Source organism: the organism of the source record quoted next, unplaced genomic scaffold (genome assembly GCF_019419815.1).
Source record: "Pyrus x bretschneideri cultivar Hongxiangsu unplaced genomic scaffold, Pyrus_bretschneideri_v1 Contig6, whole genome shotgun sequence".
NCBI lineage: Eukaryota > Viridiplantae > Streptophyta > Magnoliopsida > Rosales > Rosaceae > Pyrus > Pyrus x bretschneideri.
In genome coordinates this window covers 8,542,179-8,555,376 of record NW_025999798.1, presented here as the reverse complement: position 1 = coordinate 8,555,376, position 13,198 = coordinate 8,542,179, and the positions used below count along the sequence as shown (strand labels likewise).

Genomic DNA, 13,198 nt, shown 5'->3' with positions numbered 1-13,198 from the left:
TGGGTGTAGCATAAATTTTTTTAATAATTGGAAAAATTAAATATAACTAGGTGTCGTGTAATTTTTTTTAATATAATTAGAACAAATTAATTTACCTACCCTACTCTTTGAAATGTTCATTTCCAATGATGCAAAATGTTCATTACCTAACTACAAATTAATTTCCAATAATTTACCTACAACAATTATACCATGGTGTAATGTAATATCTTTCTTTACAATGATACAAAATATTGGATGTACCAACAACAAAACTTGCCTAACATTAGTACAATTGTATTGGAAAATAATTTACCTATAACAAGAGAAATGCAGTTTGATGTATAAAATCAACAAATTATGTTCCACTCATGTTTATACAACAACAAAACGTGTCTAACATATATAACAATACATAGAAAATAATTTACCTACAAATTAGAGGAATGTTATTTGATTCAAAATATATAATATAGGTGCAGTATTTTTTAAAAAATAATTGGAACAAACTAATTTACTTGCCAATTAATATGGATAAAATTGCTACAAAATATATCACAAAAAAAAAAAAAAAAAAAACCCACTTTTCTAGTTTAACATGGATACGGTTAATGCAAACACTTTTTTCATTTTATTTCACTTTTTCTACTACTTTTAATTTGCCATAAATTTAGGAATTTGAAAAAGGGACCATAAAGTATGAGTGGCATGAGTGTAAATAAATTGCATTAATAGGTCAATAGTGTTCCTATATGTTTGCAAAATTTAAATTTGGGCTTAAACTGAATCTTTAAAGATATATGGGTTTTTATCAAGAAATAATGAATTGTAAAGGCTAAAATCTAAAGCACCCTATTATTAATTTCTTGGAACATAGGCAAGAAAATAACAAATAGGGTAAGCCAAAAGCAGCTATCTACATCACTTTGACATGGAAAGATATATATAGAAGATAACATTTAGGACCAAGGTAGGACCTAATGGCACATCGCTTTGTCTTCTTCCATGTACGGCGGCGTGTTTTTGGATTTAGGACGTGCCCCACCGTGTATCATCGTCGGTCGAAAGAGAGAGGAGAATGATTGGTTAACTAAAATTTTAGTTTAGGTCGCAAATTTATTTTGACATTTCAAAGTGCAATGAAACCCAATGGCCTCATTTGGCACATCGGATTAAGTATCGGATAGAATAAATAATACAGAGGCGAGATTTGTACACTAAATAGTCATCGTATTAACGAATACGGTCCAAATTGATTAGTACGCCTCATACTCGCTAGTTAGTATGCTAAAAAAGCTCGGTATAATTAATCGGCCTCAAAACTAAAAAACACGGTTTGCACCCCTCTTGCATCTGCTTCGTCGTCTCACCTCTGTTGCTAGAGATTTAGACCTAAATCAGCATAAACACTCCCGCTCACACCTGATTGCATCATCTTCCTCATAGGTGTTTTCTCATTTCATCTTCATTGTCTTCCTCTTCCTGCAATTTTCCATTTTTTCCCCTCTTTTTCTCTCCATGTCTTGTATCCTTTAGTTTGTGAATTTTTTTTTTCTCTATTTGATGGGGATCTGTGATTCTCGATAATTTGTTATTTTTTCTATTTGATGGATCAGTTTGTGATTATAATTTTGGTATGGGTTTCAAAAGGATCCCGAACCTTTGAGCACTTCGTCTTCCCTGTTCGTCTCTTTGGGTTTCTTTTGTTTTGGTTTTTTTTTTTTTTTTTTTTTTAATTTTTTAATTTTGTGAATTTTTTTTTGTTGAATATATTTTTTTTTAAATTTGAATTATCATTCCAAAAATATTATTAACAAGTAATTAAAAAAATATAATTGATCCTCTTAATACGGTCATTAGTCCAATATTGCTACTAATTTAGTCAGTACTATCCGACAAATATTTATCCTATCCGACTGAAATAGTCAGTATAGTCCAAGTTACCAAACGAGGCCACTATGTATTAGGCTTCTTTGTGGGGGACCTAATTATGCATTAGTACTTGATAAGTTTTTTGAGTTGTAAGTAGTTTTGACATGTATGAACACTGCAAATGTATAATTCTTGTGGGCATGTATTTTTCTTTCACTTGGCTTTCTGTATCATTTTCATGAATTGGATGCGAATCCAAATGCAAAAAAGGAGGTCCGAAATGGATAAAACCAACTAGTTTATCCAACTCAGCAGATGCTCTCAAGGATAGATACGGCAGATCAAATACAACAAACCCTTTGTTGTAGTGTGCCGTTGATCATCAACTCACCGAGTACCATAGCCTTTTCTATGGGCAGAAAAAGTAGAGCATACAGAAATGAGTGCGTCTTTGTGTTAACATGTCATATGGTGTTACCTTCCCAAAAAGAAAACCCTAACAACAGATATGTAAATAATCAATCTAGAACAAGAGAAAGAAATGAAAAATGGATACAGCAAAGGTGCGTGTTTAGGCAATAGGCATGTATATGGAACAAGATAAGAATGTGAAGCCGTACAAATTAAGGACACGTCTCTAGAATTTCCGTATGCAAAAAGATTCGGTTAATTTTTGTGCATGCAATTTTCATCCTCTTAGCTATAATTTGCAACATTTGAATCGCATGGCCTAATTAAGGGCTGGTTTGGTATTGCTGTGCTTTGAAAAAAAGCTGCTTCTGCTGTGCTGTGAGAATAAGCAGCTGTGAAATAAAGCAGCAGAGTGTTTGGTAAACTTTTTTGTAAAAGTGCTTTTGAAAAAAAAAAGCAGTATTAGAGTGTTTGGTAAACTTTTATGTAAAACAGATGTGAAAAAAAGCCGGTTTTTCAAAGCTGGGTTTTGCAGCTTCTTGTTTTTGGCTTTTTTCACCCAAAACTGTGAAAAAAAGCTGAAGCTGAGTGTTTACCAAACACAAAAACAGCTCCCAGCTTTTTTTTATAACAGCTTTTTTCAGAATCACCTCAGTACCAAACCAGGTCTAAAATATCTGTGGGAACATTCCTATTTTCCTTCACTATCAAATGAAAGAGCCCTTTAATTTCTAGCTATCTAAAGCCAACAATGCCAATCCACTCATCTCCCATGTCCCTACCCTATATAAACCCTTCCATCCCTCCCCAAATACTCACAACATCCAACTTCAAAAAAAATTTCGACACATTTCACTTCAGTTCCCATTTGCTCTCCTAAGCCCTAACCTTCATCTTACACTTTTGAAAAGTACTACTAGCTGCATTTTGATCAGCAATGGAGGCGGTAACAAAGATGGCATCCGAGAGACCAGTGGTAATCTTCAGCAAGAGCTCGTGCTGCATATCTCACTCGATCAAAACCCTGCTTTGTGACTTTGGGGTGAACCCAGCAGTGTATGAGCTTGATGAGATGCAGAGAGGGAGAGAGATAGAGCAAGCTCTCTCTAGGCTGGGATGCAACCCTACTGTGCCTGCTGTGTTCATTGGCGGTGAACTTGTGGGTGGAGCCAATGAGGTCATGAGTCTTCATCTTAAGCGCTCCTTAATCCCCATGCTTATGCGCGTCGGAGCATTATGGGTTTGATTTAGCTAATTAACTTACATAACAGGAGCTTAAGATTCCTAGTTATGCATGCTTGATATATTACTAAACAAAAAGAAATGTCGGAGTCGGATTATATAATAAATATATAGCATATATAGAGCATGTAAGAGTTTTCAATAAGGTTATTAACTTATGATGTACTCTAGCTTTTTTGTAATACGCTATGTTTCTTGTTCTGGTTATTATGATAATAAAATCTTACTTTCATTAATCCTCGTACGGTAAGACTTGAGATTCCTAGTTATGTATGCTCAATATATGCATGGCATGCGTGAAATATCTTATCTATACAAGTTTACTTTTACGCGTGAGAGATGATATGGGTGAGAATGAAATGCATCATATATGGGTGAAAAAATAAGTTTGGAGGGAGCGAATTACAGCAGAATTCTCAGCTTAATTGAATTGGGAACTCGCCATGGTTCCTCTTTACTCTCCTCTCTACTGAGGATTATACGATTTGGGCATCTGTAGCCCTCAGCCCTCATGCTATTTTTAATTATTTTTGTAATACAACATATCTATACTACCTATTAAAAGCATTTCCATCTATTTTGGTTGATTTACATCGAGCACTAGACTTATTTCAGTTACTATTTACTTAAATGGTAAATTTCCATGGCTGTTACTGTTCACTTCCACTCATTATGAATAGTAACTGACATGACTGTTACTGTTCCTCATGATTAGTGTCCTGATTACCGACATAATCTCATAAATTTTCTTCCACAGATTAGGACACCTCTGCTCATTGCCCGTAACTGGACAATGGGTAACGGATTTCCAACGCTCACACAAGAAAACATCTTCGGCAGTCGACCATGCGATTTCGGCTTCGACTCCACCTTCGACGGGAAATGTCATTTTTGTAAGCACAAGCAAAATAGGAATAGACAATGAAATAAGAATGTAGAAAATAATAGATTGTGTAGAATTTGGTGTGGGAAGAGCAAAATTTTTTTTTTAGTATTTACATACAAAATTTACGAGTAACCGTTAGAATACTTTTTTTTTTTTCATTTTTTCTCATTTTTTAATATTTTTTTCTGGATTTTAAAATATTATTATGACGGAAAATAGTAAGAACCGTAGAATTAAAGTGAGAGTTTGAAATGGATGTCTGCGATGTGGCCACGTGGCTAGTGACCGTTGAAGTAACCGTTGGAAGCCCAGTCAACCATTGTGACGGGCTCCAAGCGTCAGTTTCTATCATGCCACTCTCTTAGGTGGGCACGTTTAGCTGACGTAAGTGTAATAGATTTGGGTTTAGACTAAGAATTGACATGGCGCCATCCATGACTGGTGAGCCTTGGGGACCCAAAAATGGGTGGAGGTGTGTTTGGGATCTAGCCATGTCAATTTAACACGGGTGAAAATACTATAATAGAACATTATTTGTCAACCAAAAAAATGTGAAAATTCCATTCTAACCTTATTAAAAAAAACCCCAAAAAAAAAAAAAAAGGCAATATATTAAATCAAACACAAAACAATTTGCTTTTTTTTTTTCCTCTCCCTCAAAGCCAAGTAATACCACAGTTTTTCTCTCTCTTCTCCATAACTTCCAACCCGTTAAAAATAAATCATCACTCTAGTAAAAAAAATTATATATATATATATATATATATATATGTATTTCTCACATATACTCTCACATACAGGGTGTGTGGCCCTTGTTAGTTTATATTAAGAATAGTGAATTATTTTAATTAATTTAGACACACAATGGGAAGTTATAATAATTTTGTATCAAATTCGTCATTTAAGTGATTTGAATAAAAAAAATTCAGCTTATAAATGAAAAAATTATCATGCTATCTTCTTTGTCAAGGTGAAATAAAAAAAAATAAAAAATAAAAAAAACCCCATGAAATGGGCCAAACGGAAAAAAATGGAAAAGTTGTCAGTATAGTAGGTATTCAAACGTGTTTGGTTTTGGAGTAATTCCAAAGTTTGATACGACAAATGATCTCCACACCACATGCAAATCAAGGCATTTCACTGTTTTCTTGGGGACCTTAAGAAGTTTATGTCCCCAAATTCTGTCGTTTTAGTTTTAAGCTAACCAGGATAGTTTAATAGAATAGTGATATTATGGTTATGGTTACTCCATAAAGTTACTATTATCATGGTAGCTAGAGTTGGAATGTTGCTAGCGATTTCATGGAAATTATGGGTTTGTGTGTAGTGTCTAGTTGTGACGACTATGTATTTGTGTAGTGTCTAATTGCAATGAATCGAAGTACGCTTATCCGGTTATTTTGTACGTAGTCGATATGTGAGGTAAATACTTGATATGAGCAAAGATGGGTCTAGTCTCGGCTCAGTTGGGTTGTAGCCCCAACCAATGTTTCTCTTCCCCATGTAATAGCTATATTGAGAAATTCTGTTTAAGCCCAAAATTTTCTCTACATTCCCAATAAAATTTGTATTTTTAACCTTATATGTCATCGTAGGAAATGGCTTAAATATCCATGATATTTAAGTGAATTAAATATTTATAAAATATTTAAAACAAATATAACAAAGGAAAACTAATGAAAATGACTTGAAAACTTTAAGTTTTAATGATAAGGACAAAATAAAAAGTAAAGTGAATAGTACCAGGATTGACTTTTTAGTGTAAAAATATGGTTTTTCGTTAAAATGAACAGTACCGAGAGTTTTTCATTAAAGTTTCAATAATATAATAATACAATAAAGGAAAACTAATAAAAAGGATTTGAAAACATTAAGGGGGCGTTTGTTGCGCCGGACTATCTCGGACTGGATTAGCTTAAAGGACTAAGCTGGACTGGCTTAGACTAGACTAAACTGGACTAACTTAGTGAAGCGTTTGGTGCAGTATTAGACTAAGAAGCTGGATAATAACAAATTCTAATATTATTTTATTTAATATATAAATTATTAATATTTTATTATGATCTTATCTTTTTCTCCATCTTTTCCTACCATTTCCGTCCCACTCTTTTCCTTTTCTCTCATCGTCCCACCCTCTCCCTCTTTTTTTCCTCTCAGACCTCTCAATTCATGTCTCTTTCTCATTCCTGGTCAAACTCCTTATTGATTCCAGTCTCTATTTCTCTGTCCTCCCTCCCTCTCTAGCTATGTGTTGTTCGAACGGAACCTCACGGCTCCAATTTTCCCGACGAGTTGCAGGTTTCCCGATGTGTTTTTTGGCCAACCCTCATTAAATTGGATGAAGTTGGCACCGCCAAAAAATTCATCACCATCCCTGGACCGAGATCTTAGCTTTGCATGCTCGAATTTGTCATGGATTTGAAGAAGCCCAAACAGGCCGAGACTTCCAGGCCATTTTCCGGCCACATTCGACCACATTTTGGCCTCGATTCAAGTAAAATCGTAATCTTGTCACTCCTAGCTTCAATTTGGTATATTTTATATGAAAGTTGGTTGTGAAATGGATCTGAAAGAGAGTCGGGAAGTTAATGATTGATCTAGGTGACCGGCGATGATGAGGAGTCTGTCGGGAGTGGTCGTTGAGCATGACAAGGACGAGAAATAGAGGATAGTCTTAGCTAGTCCCATGGTTATTGGGGGGTCTCACTAAGACCTCTTAGTGAAGGGTTTTGTCCATGCTAGTCCCCTTTAGTCTCATTAATGTTAGTCCCAGCATGGAACAAACACAGTACTGGACTAATAGCTAGTCCAGTCCAGTCCAGTCCCAGTTAGTGAGGGCAAACAAACGCCCCCTAAGTTTTAATGATAAGGACAAAATAAAGAATAAAGTGAATAGTACCATGATTGACTTTTTAGTGTAAAAATATAGTTTTTCGTTAAAGTGAATAGTACCAAGATTTTTTCATTAAAGTTCCAATAAAGGATGATTTTGTATAAAAAAAAAAAAATACAAAATACCATATTGACAATAGATCAACAATATTTACATTAATTATAAATAGGTCAATCATGTAGTGTGACACTTAAATGCATTTAACATAAATAAAAATTACAGAATTTATCATCACAGCTGGCACCCACTTCAACTGACGCCCCGTTACTCATATTTTGGAAGAGGTCAATACAGATCAGATATTACGACACAGCATCTGATTCTGTTTTTTTACACTTGGATTCAGACGCCACATTGCAGTGTCAATTTCTTGGTTCCCATTTTTTTCATTACTCACACACCTTCTATACTTCATTCTTTGAGCGACTATTAATTTCTATGTTTTGATTCAGACACTGCAATGCAATGTCTGTTTACCTATTATGTTTTACTTTTTTTACATTTTGATTCAGAAACTACAATGTAGTGCCTGTTCCTTAGTTCTTTTTTTTTTTTTTTTTTTTTTTAATTTTTTTACATTTTGATTCAAACACTGTAATGCAGTGTCCGTTTCCTGGTTCTTTATTTATTTTTAAATATTTTATTTTATTTTTTTTTTACATATTGGTTGAGAAACTACAATGCAATATTTGTTTCATGGTTCTGTATTCATTTTTCATTTTTTTTTTAAAAATTTTGATTTAGACACTGCAATGCAGTGTATGTTTCTTAGTTCTGTTTTTACAATTCTATTCAGATGCTGCATTGCAGTGTCCGTTTCTTTGTTCTCTTCCAGTCATCATTTCCACATTTCATGGAGTCTCTCTCGACCCATAAAATTATTTACTAAAAAAAAACTATAAATTTCATATCATAGAACAAAAGGAGATAGAACCCATCAAATTAATCAAAACGCAAAATGATTTCAAACCCAAAAGAAGAAAACATCAAAACCCATAAAATTCAACCCCAAATTCATCCCTCGCAGATCCTCATCACGTCTTTACCCGTTTTGGGCTCAACGAGAAGGCCTTGCAAGTGAAAGATGGTGGTAACAAGGCATATGTATTGAAATCAGAGCTTTTTGGGTCTGATTTCGGGTCTTTTTCTCTTGTAGGTGGTGGCAATGGTGTGTCGTCATCGAAGAGTCCCACCAAGAACAAGTTGCTAGATTGGGAGTGAGAGAAGGATGAGAGAGATCCAAGTGGTGTCCTGGCAGGGGAAGACAGAGCGCATGTGGACGGCTTGACTGCATATTTCGTAGATCTAGTTGGCAATTGGTTGTGGGGTGGAGGAGAAAGGCCGAGCAACATGTAATCACAATTGTTTTGAAAAAAAAAAAAAAAAAAACAAGAGAAAGAACGAGAGAAGGGTAAAATTCTAACTATTGATAATGCATTAAAGCCCATGTAGCATTTATCATTGACCTATAACTAATTAATAAAAATATATCATTGATTAAGTCCTAAACAAAAATATGCCACTGATATATAGCTAAATAGTAAAGTTTTTATTGATCTTTGGCTAAACACTACTACAAAAGTACCCAATAGTGTCATTCTAAAAAATGACAAGAAAAGCCTATTTATGTCGGATATTAGCAAAAAATCTGACAAGTGCCGAATAAAAGAACCGACATCATTGCTTGTGTCCCGAAAAGGCTTTTGCTGTCGGATAGGACTCTCAATCCACTAAGAAAATAGTGTCAGATACAAGTGACATTAATATTCCCGTCGGTTATAGGCGACATTAGTTGCTGAGAAATCCTTACGGCCATAAAGACGATGCTATCACATATAACCAAGGTTCTAAAAGACGCTAGGCATTAGTCAGGCAACGAGCTGGAGCCAAGTGCCTAAGCTGCTAGGCTGGCGCCTAGGAGGACTAGACGAATTTAATTAAATCTATTATATTTCGTGTAAATAAGTGTCTGTTTATACTTAAAATATATATAATTTCATCATAAACTACAAAATGGAATGACATATTATGAGCTATTGGAACATAATGAAAACATGGGGAACAAATATACAATGTGTGTTCCTTTAAGTATTCAACAAGTCTCTTACAATTTATTGAAAAAATAAAATGTAAAATGAAAATTATCTATTTTCTGTCTAAGTGAGTCGAAACCTAGGCGGATGTCTATGCAGGTTTGGACGGACTAGGCGGGTGCCTTAGTAGGTCTAGTCGTCATTTCTTAATTTTCAAACATCTAGGCATTAATCGGGACAGTGGCCAACCACCTAGCGCCTAGGCGGGGATTTTTAATACAATGCATATAAGTGACATAAAATATAAAAGTATATAAACCAAATTTATGTTTTGAATAAAAATAAAAAATAAAAAAAAATTCTCATTTATCCGACACCCATGCTCATTTAAAAAATAAATAAATAAATAAAATCCATATCTGACATAAATGCTTCCATTGGTAATGTTCTTCAACAATATATCTCATTACACAAAGTGTTTAGACAACAAAATTCCCCTTCTTCTGTCGGTGCTACCTTTCTCTTTTCCCCCTTCCCCCCTTCCCCCCTTCTCTTTTCCTCTTTTTCTTTTAGTGCTCTTCACTGCAGAAAAACAGTCCATCACATGAGAAAACATGAATTAACAAAATTTCAACAACAATTGATGCAAAAAACATCACTAAATATTAACAAATTAGATAAATTAAATGTGGTTTAAATAGAACAATGTATGAGAAATTTGATAATTAGCAAATTAGTCATAAAAATAGATTGAATTGAACAAAAACTACAAAACCATAATAAAATTAGGGAACTACAAATTTTTAGTTAACTTGAAAAAGTTGAAACAAAATCCCTCACTAATTACCTTAGATAAGCAAAATCCCTTACATACAATAGAAAAACAGGAGCAGGAAAGAGAGACATTTATGGTGTTTGGTGTAAATCATGTGTTGTTGTACTAGAGAGAGAAGACGGGGAGATGAGATCGGCGATTGTCATGGAGAGAGTGATGGAGGAACTGGATAAAAAAAATCATGGTAAGAAGATGAAATGAAAAGAAGAAAGGGGAGAAAAGAAGAAAGAAATGCTAGAAAGAAGAAGGGGGAAATGAAAGGAAAATGAAGGAGAAGGGGAGAAAAGAAGAAAGGGAAAATGAGAGAAGGGAAGGGGAGAAGAGAAAGAGAAGGAGAAGGAAAGAAGGAGGAGAGGAAAAGGAATGTAGCGGGAAGGAGAAGAAACTGGGGAAGGGAGAAGGCAACGGTGCAAAAAAGAGGGAGATGGGTTTTATTATGTAGAATTAGTAGTACTGTTGGTTAAAACCGACAACAATATAAAAATTTGTTCGACACACTTTCCTATTGTCGTCGGTTAGAACTGATAGCACACTTTTCAACATACAGAATGGTGGGAAATATCCCACCCAAAATTCGCTCCCAAAATTTGCTAGGTTAAAAATAATAAAAAAATAATTGTGTCGAATATAACCGACAACGTTAGTACAAAAAATTTGAAAACATTTGTGTTAGATATAACCACTAGAGTTAGTATTAAAAATTTGAAAATAATATAATGTAATATGACACATTACTTACTCATGTCGGATATAGCTGCCAGAATTGATTAAACATATATAAAAACTAAATATGGTGGAGTTAAGGGCCAGCTTCATTATTCTTGTCAGAAAGTAGTGCACTAATGTTGGATATAAGCTAGAATAGTACTTTGTTATTTGAAAATTTTTTATCCGACCATAATGGTATAAAACCACCACCACTCTCCAACACATTAAGCCAATTTTGTAGTAGTGAAATTACCTTATAATAAAAACCTATAATTGACACTCTAAAATTTTAATTGTGTACTCGTAAGATTTTTTTTTTTTTTCTAAATATAAAAGGCATATTTGTCAATTTGCCCCCAAATTTATATAGAGCTGTCAATTTTTCTCTGAACTTTAATTTTAGCCAATTACCTCTTTGAACTTTTATAATTAGCCAAATTTCCATTAAACTTTAATTTTAGCCAATTATTCTCCCTCCCTCTCCAAACACCCCCCCAACTTTTATAAATAGCCAATTCTCTCCCTAACGGTAGACTTTTAAAAAATTTCATCTATTTTGATAATGCAGACAACACATGACAACTGTGACATCCCACATCGCCCAGGGGAATGATCCTTATATGTATATTCTCATCTCTACCTAGCACGAGACCTTTTGGGAGCTCATTGGCTTCGGGTTCTGTAGGAACTCTGAAGTTAAGCGAGAAGGGGGCTAGAGCAATCCCATGATAGGTGACCCACTAGGAAGTTGCTCGTGAGTTCCCAAAAACAAAACCGTGAGGGAATGGTAAGCCCAAAGCGGACAATATCGTGCTACGGTGGTGGAGCGGGCCTGGGAAGTGGTCCCGCCCGGGCCGGGATGTGACAACAACTATATGATGTCCAAAAAGAATGAAAAATTGGATATATGAAAATTGGATGAAAAATTTTAAAATCTAAACACTAAGGGAAACTTGGCTATTTATAAAATTCTAGGGGGTAATCGGCTAAAGTTAAAGTTAAGGGAGGAAATTAGCCTATTATAAAAGTTCTGGAAAGTAATTGACTAAAATTAAAGTTCAATAGAATATAAGTAGTTCTATACAAGTTCAGAGTAAACCAACAAATACCTCAATATAAAAATTTGAGAGATTATATATATTTGTTTAAACCACAGATGCAGCACACTACGAATCGAAACGTGGAGGCAAAACATAGATTTGATCTTTTGAGCTGACATTTGCAAGTCCCACGACAAGCCCCGGGACATGCACATGTACAGAAAAAATATGCATAATTTCGTAATTTAATTTTTAGTTTTTCTACAGTGACAACAATCTTCAAATACTTCATGTGATTTTCATTTTTCAATGAAAAACAAAACGTAATTTCGTGTGATGCACTATAGGACTGTTTGGTAAGATTACAAGATTGTTGTATATATACAACTCATTTACACATGCCACTACCAATTACTCTTTAACTAACAAACTACACACCTCAACAAACAAACAAATATCTAACTAACTCTAAGTATTATCCAATTGAATCATTTACACAATTACCCTCAATATGCCCCCTCAAACTGAGCTGATGATTGCTAAGTGAGAGTTTGGATTGTAGAAGTTGAAATCTATCCTTAGAGAAAGCTTTAGTACAAATATCTGCTAGCTGATCCTGTGTGTAAACATAATGAACAAAGATTTCTTTGGCCAAAACCTTTTCTCGAATGTTGTGGTAGTTAATCTCAACGTGCTTGGTATGAGCATGAAACAACGGATTATTGGCCAAAGAGATAGCTGAAACATTGTCACACTAGAGTTGAGGAATAAAATTAGTTTTGTAGCCAATATCAACCAACAATTTGTAGATCCAAGTGATTTCTGCAGCTGTGTTGGCAAGTGATCGATACTCAGCCTCAGTGGACGAGCGAGCATTAGTGGGTTGCTTTTTGGCATTCTAACTAATAATGGATGAGCCTAGAAAGATGCAGAAACCTCTAGTAGACTTTCTATCAATTGAGCATCCTGCCCAATTAGCATCGGAAAATGCTATAATTAATGAAGTGGATGAACTTTTTGAAAACCACAATCCCATATCAGTAGAGCCCTTAAGATACTTGAAGATTCTTTTCACTGCTTGATAGTGAGATTGCCGAGGACTATGCATGAATTGACAAACAAGATTCACAAAATGGAAAGATCGAGTCTTGTCTAGGTTAAGTATTGAAGAACTCTCACTACAGATCTATATTTTGCAGGATTCTCTAGTAAGGGAGATGTGTAGTCCAATTTAGAAGTACTCAAAGGACTGACACAAGGTTTTGCTCCATCCATATGTGCTTTCTTCAACAGATCTAA

The 13,198-nt window shown here is 34.6% G+C and overlaps 1 protein-coding gene across 1 annotated transcript; it reads left to right on the top strand.

The window, feature by feature from the left end:
• The first annotated feature begins 3,063 nt into the window (after nucleotides 1–3,063).
• On the top strand, nucleotides 3,064–3,740 carry LOC103943627 (monothiol glutaredoxin-S2). Its single transcript, XM_048572170.1, has one exon. The coding sequence runs from the start codon at nucleotides 3,200–3,202 to the stop codon at nucleotides 3,506–3,508; it is 309 nt and encodes a 102-aa protein (XP_048428127.1). The 5' UTR covers nucleotides 3,064–3,199; the 3' UTR covers nucleotides 3,509–3,740.
• The last annotated feature ends 9,458 nt before the right edge of the window (nucleotides 3,741–13,198 follow it).

Coding starts and splice junctions, on each gene's coding strand:
- LOC103943627 (XM_048572170.1), top strand. CDS start 3,200: ATGGAGGCGGTAACAAAGATGGCATCCGAGAGACCAGTGGTAATCTTC.